At 36.5% G+C, this 15,677-nt stretch overlaps 1 protein-coding gene across 1 annotated transcript in view; it reads left to right on the forward strand.

Moving 5' to 3' along the window:
- THSD7A (thrombospondin type 1 domain containing 7A) overlaps nucleotides 1-15,677 on the forward strand; it is a 204,421-nt gene that overhangs the window by 154,318 nt on the left and 34,426 nt on the right. The window contains exons 13-14 of the mRNA XM_082321586.1: nucleotides 4,676-4,870; nucleotides 8,259-8,522. Coding sequence (XP_082177712.1) covers nucleotides 4,676-4,870; nucleotides 8,259-8,522 — 459 coding nt within the window. The remainder of the gene's footprint in view (nucleotides 1-4,675; nucleotides 4,871-8,258; nucleotides 8,523-15,677) is intronic.

Here is a 15,677-nt window from a genome sequence, read left to right on the forward strand (position 1 = left end):
CAGTGACTGAAAAGAGATTTGCAAAAGGATGAACAGCCTGCAGTCTTTACCACCATAAATCTTCCTCAGAGTTTTGTAGGAGGAATGGGATGAAAACTGTGAAATCTGTCAGCGTATTCTGTAATAGCAAGAGGAAGGTTATTTGTAAAATTTAAGCAGAAGCTTAAGTAGCCTGGCTGTCAGAGAAAATACCTGAATAGCTATATTTGATGTCATTGGGAATTGGCCATTATTAAAGAGCTGATCCCAAGGTCTCGCTATTCTTCATTCACAGGGTGTATGTAGATTTATTTGAAAGACAGTGGAGCATGGGAATCGGAGGAAGCTTCCCAGGATGGCCGTGAGCACACAAGGAGGCTTTGCAGGCTTGTTTGAACCACAGAGGCTTGGAGGCAGAACCAGTGGTCAAAAGCGCTTTCCTCCTGCTGTGGCTAAGCAGGGACAGCAGCCTCCCTCTCTGGGCATCGCTTAGATGGGTGGGCGGATTTGCTTGTGTGAGGGTTTTGTGCCCTCATTGAAAGCACAAGAAAGGAGACAAAATCGTGAAGTAGTGCTGCTCCTTCATGGAGCTATAAACTACTATTTTAGCGTCATTGAGACTTAACAGATGAGAGTGCCCTATTGACTGGTTCGTATTTTAGTCACTGCAAAGCACAACCAGCAACTTCAGGTTTTGTACTGAAGTAAGACTTCGGACAAGAGTGCTCAAGAGCAGTATTTACATGAGAAATTCTTTTTTTACTGACAAAACAAGAGCCAAAATCTCCAGACAACTTTATTCAGCAGAAACACATTGTTATTTTCTTTAGCGCGTAAAAAAATGCTCAGGTTTGTATTTTCACAATATTATTGGCACGTGCTCCTGATTAAAATACTTTGTGATAGAAACATTTCATCATGCAGTGTCTAGTCTGCCATGTTCCACAGAAAAAGAAATAAACATAGATGAAATCATAGCCTAGGCAGCATTGACAGTAGGTGTAAGAAAAGTTAGTGTGCTGAAATAATTCTTGCCTTTCTAGAAATGAAATAGAATATTTTTGTTGTTAAAAACATTTAACAATTGAAAAAATCGTATCACAAGTGTGTTGTAAAACAAAGGACATAGAGCACATTCATTTATAAAATAATTTTTAAGTGTAGGAATCACTGAATCTCACATCTCAGTGAAATCTTAGTGAAGTATACTAATGATGGTAACACTGGCAAGGTGTATATAAACCCCCACACAACAAGACTTGTTAAAATACAGTCTTAGTGTTTCGGTATACCAACAGCAAATATATTAGCCTATAGTCCCCTGTGGCTTGGTGGAAACAATGCTATCAGTAATGTTTTAATTACATGAAAGTCCCTTGTCTAGACAATTTAGACTGCCGTTTATTTCACACCTTTCTTCTGGGAGATAATAATTGTTAAATACCAAAACAATTTTGTAAGTGAATGGTTTCCATGTTAAATTTGATTTTTCTGTTAGCAGTACTCCTGTTTTACGTTTTCACTTAACAATTACTTGCGCTTAACTCAGTAATGGAAGAACTCTTTCCACTTACTGCTAATGTCTGTAATAAATATAATGTGGTTGTATAGGCAAAATAATTAGTCTGGATGGCTTTATAGTGGTTGGAGACACTTCTCTGTATAGTGAGTTAATCATTGATCTCAGCGACTTTTATAGAATATAATTAAAGAACCATGGGTTTGATCAGAGAGGCAGGGAAGGAGTTTGCCCAAATTAGGCTGTAAGTGGAAAAAGTAACTCCGCTAACAGTAAGAGCTTTTCAGATACCAAGTAAGACATTTACCTGGCCAAAATAATGTATTAATGGAATGTATACAGTTGTCAAAATCCCTACTTTAAGTAATGGAAAAATACCCACTCTTCAACAGTCACAGAGAGTATAAACCTTTCAAATTGATACTTGAATCTGTAGAATAACAATAGGGAAATGGAATATAGAGCCAATCACCCAGGTCTTGTCAACCAAAAGTAACATGAATAGTTATGGACAGGCACTGTGAAAATTATGATTCAGGAATTGATTTGGTATGCCAAGCTATCCTCTAATTTGTGTTGTTATTAAGGTGAAATACTTAGGTCTCGAGAATGAAGAGTTTTCCTGCTTTGATTGCTACAGTACCACTGACAGTTAATCTGGAAAAAAAAACCCAAAAACAAAGTGTTAATCCTCAGGGGAGCTTCTCATCTGGGTCTGTTTGATGTAAATTAGATGCACTAATATGAGTCTGAAAAAATTTATGACAGAGTGGATAGGTGCCCATGGAGTAATGTTTAATAACCAAGGGAGATGAGGAAATGAATAGTGGCTTTAGAAAAACTGAATTTAGCTAGGAAGAAAGTATATTCTTCAATGGACAATGTTTATGGCCTATCAAAGGACTAGATGGAGAGGCAGTATCTAAAATAGGTATTAAACTTTTGAAGAAGGTTATTAAAAGCTATTGGGTTAATCAGTGGACTTTCTTTTAGCCCTTGGCTAGGTATAGTTTTCATTGCTAAAAATGGTAGCCTATATCTCCCTGAGAATGCAGTGAAGATAATGCAATTAGTTTTGCTGATACATGCACATGCCAAGGTCAAACTCAAGACAGAGGATTTAGGCTTGACCTCTGTGAATTTCCACATGGTAGAACTAGTCTGAACTGTGTTTTTACCTCAGGGAAACCTATGTGTGTTATTAGCAGAGAAGAGTATCTCACAAGAACCCAAAACCATAGCCTAGGCTTGTATTGGAAGATGCTGGTTTGAGTTGTGTTTTTCCAAAATATCTGTGTAATTTTAGAAATCCTATAGTAGGTACAGTTAACACATCCTTAAAATAGTTGTATGGATTTTCAGTTTTGAGATATTCAGTTTTGGTCATTGCTCTCTGTAATTATATTTGAAGAAAAAAGGGTTTCCTCATCTAAACTACACCAATAATAATAGGATTTGACAGAATAATTGTATTAGACAACGTACAGCTGGTCAGTCCCCCAATAAGCACAACTTAATGCAGTACTGAGCCTATTACAAACAGTGCTGGCAGCCCTACTCCAAAGGGCAGTCAAGGATCAGGGAAATTGTTTGCTTAGCCTCTCTGGAAAAACAAAACCCCATCCCTTTCACAGTGTTTTACCACAGACATGTGGCAAAAACAATTCACTTGGGACCTTTGGATATGTTTTAGTAGGCACATGATGAAGTGAACCATGTGGGTCATCCAGTTCAGCTTCCTACAGTCATCATGAGGTAGAAATTTAGTTTAGAATTGTCAGACAAAAAAACTTTTTTCAGAAATCATAGGTGGCTAAACCTTTAAAATTACCTTACAACAATGTAAAAAAAAAAAAAAAAAAAAAGTTTCCTCAAGTGTTCTTCCTTCTTCCTCCAGGAGGAAATAGTCACTCATAGCCAGTTTTCTGTTTTATTTTGAAACTTTGCAGTCAAACCCCATTTTTCTCCAGCAGTTGAACTTGATTATGCCATAATAGTTTTGTTAGTAAAATTTACTTTTTTTTTTTTTTTTTCAATTCACATACAATAAAACAGTTACTGTTAGTACCATTGAAGTGCTATGCTTAAACTATGGAACTGAGTATAATATAAAACATGATATTCCCTCGTATGTATACAGAATGATATATTTTGTTCAGATGCAATGTTACTGCAACAATTGGTGACCCAAATTACTTTCACAGTCATTATGAAATACTGCATATACTGTGTGCTCTCAGATGCCAAGAAACATAAATATAATTCTATTGTGTAAACAACTAGAAGTTTCCAATCTTGTTATTGTGTAATAAGTTTTATGTTGTTTTGGGCAGAGAAATAAAATTAGATTTACTGAGACTTAGGTTAGAATAATAGATAAGCAACCATGTTAAAAAAAATTAAAATTATCCATGAGGAACAACAATAGAGCACTGTTAAAGACTGTATTAATGAAACAGCCTTATTCTTTGTAAATTGTTATGTTCCAGCTTCTTCCTTTTGTACCACGTGAAGTTTTATTAAGAAACTATTTTTTTTTTTGTAAGTGAGAAGCTTTTATTCGGGATATGGCTATCGTGTTATAAAACATTGTAGCCCTATTGGCTGATACTCCATCCCTAGCAAACATGCTTTGTCCTTCAGCCCTTTTTCAAGACTAAAATTGTGGAAGAACATCAGGCAGCAATACTGTTGTGGGTGGTTAAGTGGTATCTAGAACTCAAGCATGTTTCTAAATTTTATGTCTGTCCCTTTTTCTAAAATATATGCTGCTGATACAACTTTATAGCTTATACAATATTCAGCTGCTTAATATGGCATTGCAAGTTTTTTAATGTCTGAGCTATAGGCTATATCTGTAGGAAAAATGATAATGTAAAAAGTGGTATAACAGGTGTGGATAACATGGTGCAACCTTTATAATATTTACAGTTGTCTGTAAGATTTTTTTTTTTCCTGGTAAGTCTTCATAAATAGAAATTTTAACAGACTTTCAAAAAAGTCAGAAATGTCAAATGTATTCATTCAAGATATAACTGATTGCAAATATTACATTGTTGTATAGCTATTCTGGACTTTCAATGTGATTTTGTGGTAGAATATTGTAGACTTACTAAATTGAATAGAGACATTCATGAAAAAACTGCTGAATTAAACTCCATCCCTTTTTCCTTCCAGCAATTACTTGTCGCAGACAAGATGGAGGACAGGCTGACATCAGCGAGTGCCTTAAATACTCTGGCCCATTACCGTCCTTAACACAGACGTGCCAGATTCCCTGCCAAGATGACTGTCAGTTTACAAACTGGTCAAAGTTTTCTTCCTGTAATGGGGACTGTGGAGGAGTCAGGACAAGAAAACGCACTCTTGTCGGTAAGAGTAACCAGAAAAATAATGCATCTCTTATTAATTATTGCTACTGTTTTGATTTGAACCTGCGTTGTTCTGAGGTTCCCTTATGACAAGCAAGCAGTTTGTCATTGTGGCAGAAAACAGACCCAATGTCACTGTCACGCTCTATATACTGTTGGTGGAACAAAAAAATAACCCCTCAGGAGAACAAACTTCTGCTGTATGTCTCAGACTCTTGATCATGGGGAAGTGGCTAGAGAGAAGATGGGAGAATAAGGAAGCTAGGGTTTCTTCTAAATGGAGCACCTATAGTAAACTGCAAAGCAGACCATTTCTTTTCTTGACAGGCAAGTCAGCACTGTCTGTAGTTCCAGGGAGATGGAAGCTGTAAAGCAGCATAATTAACCAACAATCTGATCCAGTCCGAGGAAATAAAACTAAAAAAATCTTTACCTGCATTTTTGTTGAGCCCTGCGTTATCTTTCCACCAAAAGAGGCCCAGTTGTTTGCTATTTAAAAGGTTTTCATACGGTGTTTTTTCCAAACCCTGACTCTGCAGCCTACTTCCATGCACAAAGAAGTCAGGAAGATTGCTGGTTTATGGTTTATCATTTGTATGGAACTATGTCCTTGAGATTATCTATTTGTGCTAAGCATTTAACATATATGAGAGACAGACCTTTGAGGTTACACTCTCAAGCAATTTCTGTGAGTTACAGCTTAAAATGTGAAAATATTTTTTCAAAAGCTTTTTTTTTTTTTTTGCTTGAACTTTATTTTACTGATAGTTTTCAGGCAAATGTTGGACAATTTAGTGAATCTTGAAAAGCATGTAACTCACAAAGACTAACTGATTGGCTTAATGGTGTAAAAAGCCAAAGACCCTGGGGTCTTCAACATGATGTAGGTAGTGTGAGGCGCTCAGAAAAGTCCTGGGGTAGGAAATCTCTTCACATCACTCTCAAATTGCTTTCAGTCCCAAATAAGGTTAAACAAGTTTAATTCTGCTAAGACAAGAAACTAGATTTGGAAAACTGATAACAAAAACCAGAGTGGCCACAGACCCTATTAATTATTTGCATTTTCTTGATGTATGTGTATTTTCTCCGCTAAGAGTTTAGGGAGCAGGTCTGCAATTTGTTTTGATTCTTCAGCAACCATGATTCCATGTACAAGCTGTATCTTGCCAGCATTGTCTAACCAGATTGAATTCTCATCAGATTGAATTGGGTCTGTTTTCTGTAGTTTTGTTTTTTTTTTTTTTTTTTAACACTGAACTGTAATTGAGAAAAAAAAAAATTTGTTGAAATTCCCCTGGAACTTCCAATAGAAAATCTAGTGAAAGTGTATTTTTTTTTTTTTTTTTAAATTGGTGACAGACCAATCAACAATAATCTCTCCTTAACAGGATCAGGTGTTAACCCACTTGCATTCCTCTTCCTACTTCTGGTCTTGGCTGCACCAGTACTTCCCTCTTGGATGGTGTTTTGATGCATTAGAATTGGTGTGGCAGCTAAGTGCTTTTCAGCCTCTTGCTATAAATCATCATTTTCAGCCTTAAGCTTTGGTTTACCTTTTTTGAACTTCTTAGCTGCAGTCTTGCATGTCAGATTTATGATTAAGCCAGTCCTTTCCCTGGCTGAATGTTTGCTCTCCAAGTTCTGTGTGTTCTCCGTTCCTCCATTGCCTTCATCCAGCAGCTCAGATCAACACATGAGGCAATATGTTGCTTAATTTTCTGCCTTATTTCTTGACACAACTAAGAATGCTCTTACCTTGTGTCCCTTGAAACCTCTTGAGGTTTTAGTTATCAGAATAAAAAGTTTTTCCAATGATGTCCAACCCCTTGCCACAAACTTTTCCTTGTTCCACATGATGGACACCCTTCCACTTTGAAACATTTTTTTCCTTGACTTCTTTTTAGTCTGTTGGGGTTTTTTTTATTTATTCTGCATGAAATGAAGAGAAAAACACATGCTCTGCCTCTAAATTATGACTGAAACCTCAAGAGTGAGACTTGGCCTCTGTCACAGCACTATTTGCCAATTAGTCTGTATTGTCTGTGGTGGAGGAAAGCTAGCTAAGGGGGGTGCCCATTAGCAGCCTCGGAAAGAATGTGATAGCATACAAACCCTATCCCCTGCTCCATCCCCCTGTAAATCAGAAGACCTGTGGACAATGAATAATTCATGATCTTCAAGAAGGCTCACTGTGGCTGTCTTATAACTCCAGTGAACTTTATGCCAGGTTTGCTTCCACAAGGGGAAAAAATCCCTGACTAACAATTTTTTTTTTTTTTTATTTTAAAAACAAAGCAAGAAAGAACAGATTCTCTTACCACACTATTAACGTTTTGAGATGCTTCCCTGTCCTAAGTTACCCATTCAAACCTGCTAAGACTGTGATATGTGCTGTGGTGTATTCTCTGTGGCGATGTGCTACCCAGGCTAACACGTAAAGCTGACTTGGAGTGAATTCATCATTATTTAAGGTGAAAATGCGGAGCAGGAGGAGAAGTGTATTTTTAGTATGAAGTTGTGCTGTCAAAAGAAAGATAAACTTTTCTTCAGTTACTTTTTTTCTATTCTAAATGAAGGCAGTAGTAAATACAAGCACTAACGGTGCTGCAAGGTTGTGTCCCGTGCCTTGTTTTGAATAGCAAGGAAAATCCTACAGAATATTAATTTACAGTTGTATCTAAGTAACAACCAATTTTAAAACTACGTTTGCAAAATCTTCTACATTAGTATAGATGAGCTGTCTAGTATGCAAAGGAAAACGAAACAAACTTTACCAAAGAGAAGATTACAAATAGATTTAATGGGAAGTGGAAGGTGGATGGATGGCTATGCTCCAGTTGGGGAAGGAAAACGAGAAGAGATTTGAAAAGAAACAAATTCACAGAAGGAGTTTATTCTATTAGAGGGGAAGAGTGGTAATTATTAACAAATGTACGATAACAGGTGATGAAATTAAAGGGTTTTGACATTTTGAAAGAAGGTACTCTGTAGCAAAGATGCGTGTAACTTCCTTCTGCAATTTCCTTCAACTTGAGAAAGTTTTATCCAGAGACATTTTTTTTTTATTGGACTGCACACTGCTGATGAAATAGGGGAAAAAGGATTTATTTGTTTAATTTCTATCTTTTTCAAACTGTACTCCCCAAGCACTTGTATCCAAAGTAAATATAAATATATGGGTTTATTTTAAAAGATGTTGCCTTTGTGCAAATTGTAGGCATCCATTACTTAAGAAGTTCAAGTCATTAACCTAGATGAATGAAGATTAATGTAAGTAGTTTTAGGCATATGTATTTGATTGCAAGCATTTGTTACAGAAGTCTAAATGAAATTTCTGAGGAGATGTAAACTGGTACAAACTTTCTCAAATAATTATTTCTTCTTTCTAGGAAAAAGTAAGAAAAGGGATAAATGCAAAAATTCTCAGTTGTATCCTCTGATTGAGAATCAGTTTTGTCCGTGTGACAAGTACAGTGCTCAGCCTGTGGGAAATTGGTCAGACTGTATTTTACCAGAGGGTAAGCCGGAAGTATTGCTGGGAATGAAGGTACAAGGAGATGTTAAGGAATGTGGACAAGGCTATCGTTACCAGGCCATGGCATGCTATGACCAAAACAATCGACTTGTGGAAACATCACGATGCAACAGTCACGGTATTTAGAAATCTCTTTTCTTTCATCTGTTTACTTATCTGCTTTATTTCATTTAACATAATAAGTGTACAGGTAGAACTAGCAGATTAATATTTATTGCTTAGGCTGCATTTTATCCCAAGATACCTTCAAACCCAGCTGACTCGCAAAACAGTAAACTTAATTTTTACTGATTATTGCAGTGCAAAAGTAAAATCATGGTAAATTACTAGGTATTTTACTAGATGAAAGTAAAATCTTGTTGTCTTTTCTGATAACTGTACCTGTAAATTTGAGAATAAAGCCATTTAGAAGGGTCAGATCCTCAAAAAATAAACAGGGACAGCACAGGACTACTTTGGAAAGGCTGAAGTTATTTCCACAGATTCTTTAGATAGCCTTAATCTCCTTAAATAGCCTTATCTCTACCATTTGCTCTTCAGCACTTTAACAGGCATGCATTGACCTGACTTCAACAGCACACAGCACTTTCTCTGTGTAATTCTGTCATGTGTAAAACTAGGATGTTTAAAGACTTTATATCCTTTGTATTCACATTGCTCCTGGAGGGAACAGTGTTCCTTCCTAAAGTGGATGCGTCTATAGCGTTAGGATCAAAACCTGCACTTTCTGATTTTCAGTGAGCCAGAAACGTGCTGATTTACATCACTGGAGTTTTTTTGTTAATTTGTTTTCCTGCTTGCTGTGCAAAATTGTATCTGAGCTATTGGCATGAAAAGCTGGATGTTAGTGCCATTAAAAGGTCAATGTAAGTTTAATTTGTGTATGTATTCTACTTTATAATGTTAAATTAAGATAACAGAAATTTCATTTATTTACTTGGATAAAGTTAAAACAGCTAATCAAAGAAATTGAATGACTTAAGGAGATTTTAATTAACACTATTAATTCCTGTTTAGAGCTATGATAAATTAGAAACTGAATGTATCAAGCCAAGCTGTAGCGTGTCTTTGTGATTCGATGGAAAAATGAACGTTCAGCTTAATACCTCAAAGCAAAGGTGGAAGATAATTTTGTGAAGAATTTTCTGCCATGTTTATTTTTATTCAAAATAATTTTTTGCTATAGTTAACTCATACTGAAAGATAAGTTTGCATAAATACATCTGAATGACAAAGTCTAAATCCTAAACTTGCATGGGACAGAAAATCTCTATTCCTACTCTGAGAACGTTCTTTAATTCTGTTCTCAGCTGTTTGTTCTGGGTTGAGAGGTCCGCAAAGATATAGTTTTGTTCTTTTGTGTAGTCTAAAGAGGACATGCTACACTTGCTTCACCTGACTTGAGCCACTTGCCATCTTTGTACTACCAAAAGATGCAGCTACCTCTAATAACTAGCAGTTGTGTGAGCACAGATCTGCCTGGGCTGGGTAGTTGTCCTGAGGGAATTAGAAAGCTCCTCAGAAAGCTGGCAGGGAATGCTGAAAAAAGAGTCATGGAACAATCTGAATTGTTCAGAAGACACCGTTATAAAATACAGAACTGAAACTTTTTCTATTTCTTTGTTGATTTTTTTAAACTTTAACTGTATGTGACACTATGTTAGAAATTAGTATTCTTTCAGCATTAAGTCCAGAGTGACCTTTGAAAAGTGGGAAATTATAAAACAACTTAAGTCCATGGGAAACTAGAGGGACTGATGGCCTACTGGCAGTCCATTTTCATTGACCTAAAGAAGGAGGACTGTCAGGTTTTGTGTCAACAGCCAAGGGAAGACACAGGAGGGAAGAAGCTGCCTGTCCAAGAGCAAATTGTAGGTGTTGTATGTGGTAGGTAACATGCTGCTTGAAGTAGCTTGCAAAAAGAGGTGAAAACTCTTTCTTTGTGTAGAACGAGCATGGACATAGCTGCTTTCAAGCCCTGGCAGTGCACGTTGAGGTACAATTCCATTGCAAGAATCAGAGAGATATAAAAGAGGAATAAAAAATGGAAAAAAAAAAAATAAAAGGATATTCTCAACCATCTCTGTTTACCCTGTTATAACTCTTCATGATAGTAATTTCTAATCCAATAGATTTTATCAATGAACATCGCCTACACTCACAGTGACCACAATGAATAATAATCCAGCAGAAATGCTACTAACAGTATATTGTTATTATACCTGTAGTAAATGGTTATTATACCTACTATAGACAGGGTTTACCATTTAGCACAAGCGGGCTCCAGTGACAACCTTCCCAAAACACAATATAGCATTACATTGTTTTGTTTTTTCTTTCTACAGTTCTGTCCCATTTTTCTCATGGGAGATTTGAAATCTCTTTTAGCTCTCTTTGTAAACTGGAAATGTTTGAGTCATTACTATATTTATTGTAGGTTGGGAAGCCTGAACCCTTTGTTTTTTGTGGTTGTTTTGTTTTGAATTCTTTCTCTCTAGATCAGTTTATTAAGGTGTCTCTTCTTTGATTATTTTTCCTTCCCTGTTTCATTACCTGTTTTTGATAGTGAAGCACAAGGCCTCTCTCTGTGTGTTTTCTCATCAGTTCCGTTTGAGGGAGACAGTACCTTTATCTTCATCCATGGTGTAGTGCATGGGCAGATGAAGCTTGGAATTGCTGTTGAACTAATCCTGTGTTCCTTGCACTTCCTAAAACTGTTTGATAGGAATTTCAGGTGTACAGGGCATGAGGTGTCTAACCTGACTTTGGTAAGGAATTAAACTGATGCTAAGGAATATGTCACTAAAATTATGGTTTCCTTTCCAGTAGCTCTTCTAGAAAAAAAAATCTGTTATTGATGGGTGTTGTACATACACATAGTACAGATTATTTCTAAGGCTTACCTAATTTATTGTCTGCCTTCAGCATTTTTCCAGGTTTAGCCTACTTTTGCAGATACAAGGAGGCTAGAACAAGTGATAGAGATGTTTCAGTCTAATTTCAGTATATGTTTGCTGCCTTTTCTGAATATCTGCTTTGTATTCATGGATTACATTCTGATGATTGTTTTTTTTTTTCTCAACATGTATAAACTGCTCTTTTGCCAGTTAAACCTTATTTTATATCTTGCCAGTATTTATGATGTTTTTCTTGTTATTTTCATGGCCTTGGTGTATGACAGTTCTTCAGTTTGGCATCATGTTTAGGTTTCACTGTGCTGTTTGTTTTTTTCTTTAAGAACAAACATAAAAGCTATATTATGCCAAATCAACAAGGGACTTCTGTGGTATCACAATAGTTACCCCACCTGCTAGCAAATAAAAGTGCCTTGTAGCTTCCCATCAATCTGCATTTAGTTTTTCAAGCTAAACTTGACAGGACTCATAATTCAAGCCTGCTTGGGTTGTTTTTGTAAATTCTAACAGAGCTGCTTATTTCCCTACGGAAATGATAACACTGAATTTTTCACTAATTTTGTAACTGATCCAAAGAAGAAAAGTCAGCTTTGTCTGCTATGTTATCTCCTTTTCAGATATCTGTTTTACTGTTAGCCCCTGTGAGTCTGTTATTTCTTTTCCAAGTAGAATAGTATGTAATAGCAGTTTTTATGGGATATGATTTGGCAAATTAGCTTGGACTAGGAGAGAAATCAAGACCATTATTTAAGGGAAGATATTTCCTGTGTGGTGTCCAACTTTTACTTGAACTTTTGTTATATCCTGACACTATGAAATCATGAGGTGGGAAATGGGGATAATTGTACTTCTTCACCTGTGACAGCATCCTCTAAATCTGACAAGAGTGGCAAACTACACCCACACTGCTGTTATTAATATATCATGGGATATGTTGTGTGATATACTAAAATGCCACAAGAAACTCGGTTTACAAGACTGTCAAAAGTTTTATGTAAATACTGCCGTGTAAATTTATGAGGCCGCAAACAGGTCAGTGTTACAAGTCATGCTGTTTTGAGTGGGAGGAAGCAGAAGACAGACCTGCTCTGCAGTGCCAAAAAATTCATAAACTGTTGGTTTTGTAAAATGTTGTTATAATCGCAATTCAGTTGACTTACTCAGGAAAGAAAAGGTAAACAGGAGCAGAAGAATAAATACTTCAGAGCTCTTTTTATTGCTTGACACATCTCATTTTCAAAAGATTTGAGAAGAGTTAACAGTTTCACAGGCACCGAGGAGCTAAAGAAAGGGTGTGACACAAGGAAGGTCCTAAATTAGTAAACCCATAAGAGGATTCTTGCGATAATCTTTGACATTTTGGATGCAGCTATAAAGTCCCAAGTACGAACAAGTTTCTCAGAAAGACAGGAGTGACCATAACAAAAAAGGAAATGCAAAATATGGTTAAATAAATCTGTTGTTACTGCTAGGTGACAACACCAGAAAAGCAGAGGGCAGAGTCCTTCTGAAGAGGGTCCTTAGCTTTCTGTAGCTTAACATGTGCTTCAAAAGAAATCCCAAGCTAACAGCTGAAAATAGACCTAAGTTTCAGCTGCAGAAGGACAAAGTGGTTTTTTTCATATTTTCTTTTTGTCTATGTTTTTTTCAGTATTATTCATGCCTAATATTTTGATTTTTCTTTTCAAAATATTTTGTTTCAGATTTGAGCTGAAGTTATTGATGAAAGAGTTAGCACCATTCAGCAGCCATTTGAAATATTCTACCACTGGTATTTTTCAGCCATACCAGTTCAGTGGAGTGTGGGCAGGAGCTAACAGCTGACATTGTCAGCAGATGTGGTAATGTCAGGTACCAGTGGTAGCTGAGCTGTTATTTACCTGTTTTCCTTAATGGAAGACACATAAATTGCCCTTTTTCTGGTTCCTGCTTTGTTTCAGTACTACATAGGTAATTTTACTGGAGAAATATAAAAATGTATAGTTCACTTGATAGTCAGGTGTGAGAAGTTTTTTTCCATTAGAAAGCAGCAATTGTTTTTTCATAGCTTTATCCCTGTCATAACTAGCATACTAGAGCTCTGTGGATAATGACATGTGTATGCCAACAACCTGTTTCAGTGTATTTGTGAAAAAAATTGAAAGAAATTCTCTTTGTGGTCCCTTTAAACTTGCAATTTTCATCACAAAGAAATCAAAAGCAGGCCACTGTCATGCTTATGAACTACACTATTTACTCTTCAACATTTAGGTTTTCTCCATCGTATATCAATTATGAATCATGACCCACATAAGCTAAGCAGCGGTTGTGTTTGTGTATGCATAGTGAAAGCATAGTAGCATGGCAGACAGATGCAGCATTTTTATATAGGTCGTATTACCCTTCTTAATTCATGTCAGTTTACTGTTAAGACCTTAGGCAGAGTCAACCAGTCCAGGATAGTTTGTCTGCTGCCTTATTAGTGTGAGATTATTTCCCCCTTTAGCATTAATTAAATGAGATGCATTGATTTGTGCTGACTCTACAAAGCGCTCCATGGCTACAAGGCTTATGCTGAGGATTAGAGAGGAATATCTGCGTATCACCGAATACTTTTACAACAGCTGCTAGGAGTATCAATGTGAATCAAGGAATTTTGTATTTAATTGCTTATGTGTGCAATAGTAAAATCTCCCATGTTATAACAGAGTCTACAGGGTCCAAGATGTCAGTTAGAACTTGCTGTATCCACTTGTATTAGGATTTTTTTAAATCTTCTTGTTCACTTTCAATATTCTAACCTGAAGCAATGCAAATTTACCAACAAAAAAATAGCAGAGTGTTAAAATTTACTTGAGACTTTCTGTCGAGTGTTTATTCTAAAATAAATATATTTCCCACAGGAGATTCTAATCTAGTATGGTAGTAGGCTTAGGTACTCAAACTGTTATTAGGATACTTTACTGTTTCATAGCTTGTATCTTTTCTAAGATTATTTTTTAATATATGCAAGATGCCATATTTGTCCTGTTGTGTGTTCTCTAGGAATATGCTACCTATTGCCCTGCACCAGAAATACTAGCTTAGGCCTCTGCATTATGGAGCCACCGTATCTGCCCTGTCAACAGGACATCAGTCATGAAGCAGTCATCCATCAACCCAAAGACCTGTAGTTAGTTCACCAGAGACAGAACTGCTGATGCAGAAGGTAGTTAAGCATTAACAGTTGCTCTCAGGTTTTGAGGCTTTGAAGGGTAATCCTGGAAAAAAAGAAGAAAGTCATATGGAGTTCAATCTCTTTCCATGGCTTGGCAGAAATATGAATAGTCTCAAGAAATACATATATTCTGTTACAAGTGAAATGCAAATAATTGTATTTTTCTTTGTCCTGGAAGATGAGATCCAAGAACTTCCTATTTCCTTGAAAAAAAATCTGTGTTAAAGAACATAAACCATTCTGACATTGCAGTTTTTTTCTTGGAAACATAGCATGACATTTTAGTCATGAAAGCAGGAATATAACTCTCTCAGTCCTAAGGACAAAAGATTTCATGTGAACTCTTTCTAAGATGTTCTTTATGTCTGCACCCTTCAACTCAAGTAGTCGGTCTGTTCTTACACATTGCAGGTGCAGTTTGTGGGGAAAAATCTTATATCCACCTACTTAACCTGCTTTGTCATTAGATGAAGTGTGAAGTCCATTAAAGTCCTCCATTATAAATTATCCATCACATCTGTTAATGACTTTGTTCTAGGAGTCCAGATTTTATAGCCAATTAGCAATAAGACAGTAAACCTTTCCCTTTTAATAATGAGTTCAGTTCATACTCCTAGTGGTTCAAAGCTATTTGTTAAATTGTGGTTCAGTAATAAATCTTTAATGATAGAATAGCCATGTTCTCGCTCATAGTAGACAACTGCCCATTTCACAGCCTTGTGAAGTTCAGCTTATTGGAGCTGAAATAATTGAGAAACTACTGCACTGGGAAAAGGAATAGGCCTTAAGAGATGGATGTCTCTTTCCAATACCCTTCCGGACCATGCAGGGCCAATGCTCTGTACCACAGTATCCCAAGGTCTCATCTCTCCAGCATCCTTCAGTTCTTGTGGGGAGAAGGAAGAGCTGCAGGAAGCATGCAGTGAAAGACTTTAGTAAGGAGGAGAAACAGCAGGCAAAACATGAACTGCTGATGTCCAGAGAACATACCTTCAGCCTTTACAGTGTTGGTCTTCTGTTTCACTGTCCCTCCCTAACCTTCACACTCTCCTCAGCTCTTCTTCATAGCTGCTTCACTGCTCTCATTCTTTCCTTCTCTCTGCATCTATTGTACTTCTACCTTGGTAATTTCTTGCTTCATTAAAACTCAAGGCTCTAGAAT

Source organism: Platalea leucorodia, assembly GCF_965183815.1.
Source record: "Platalea leucorodia genome assembly, chromosome: 1".
Classification (NCBI taxonomy): Eukaryota; Metazoa; Chordata; class Aves; order Pelecaniformes; family Threskiornithidae; genus Platalea; species Platalea leucorodia.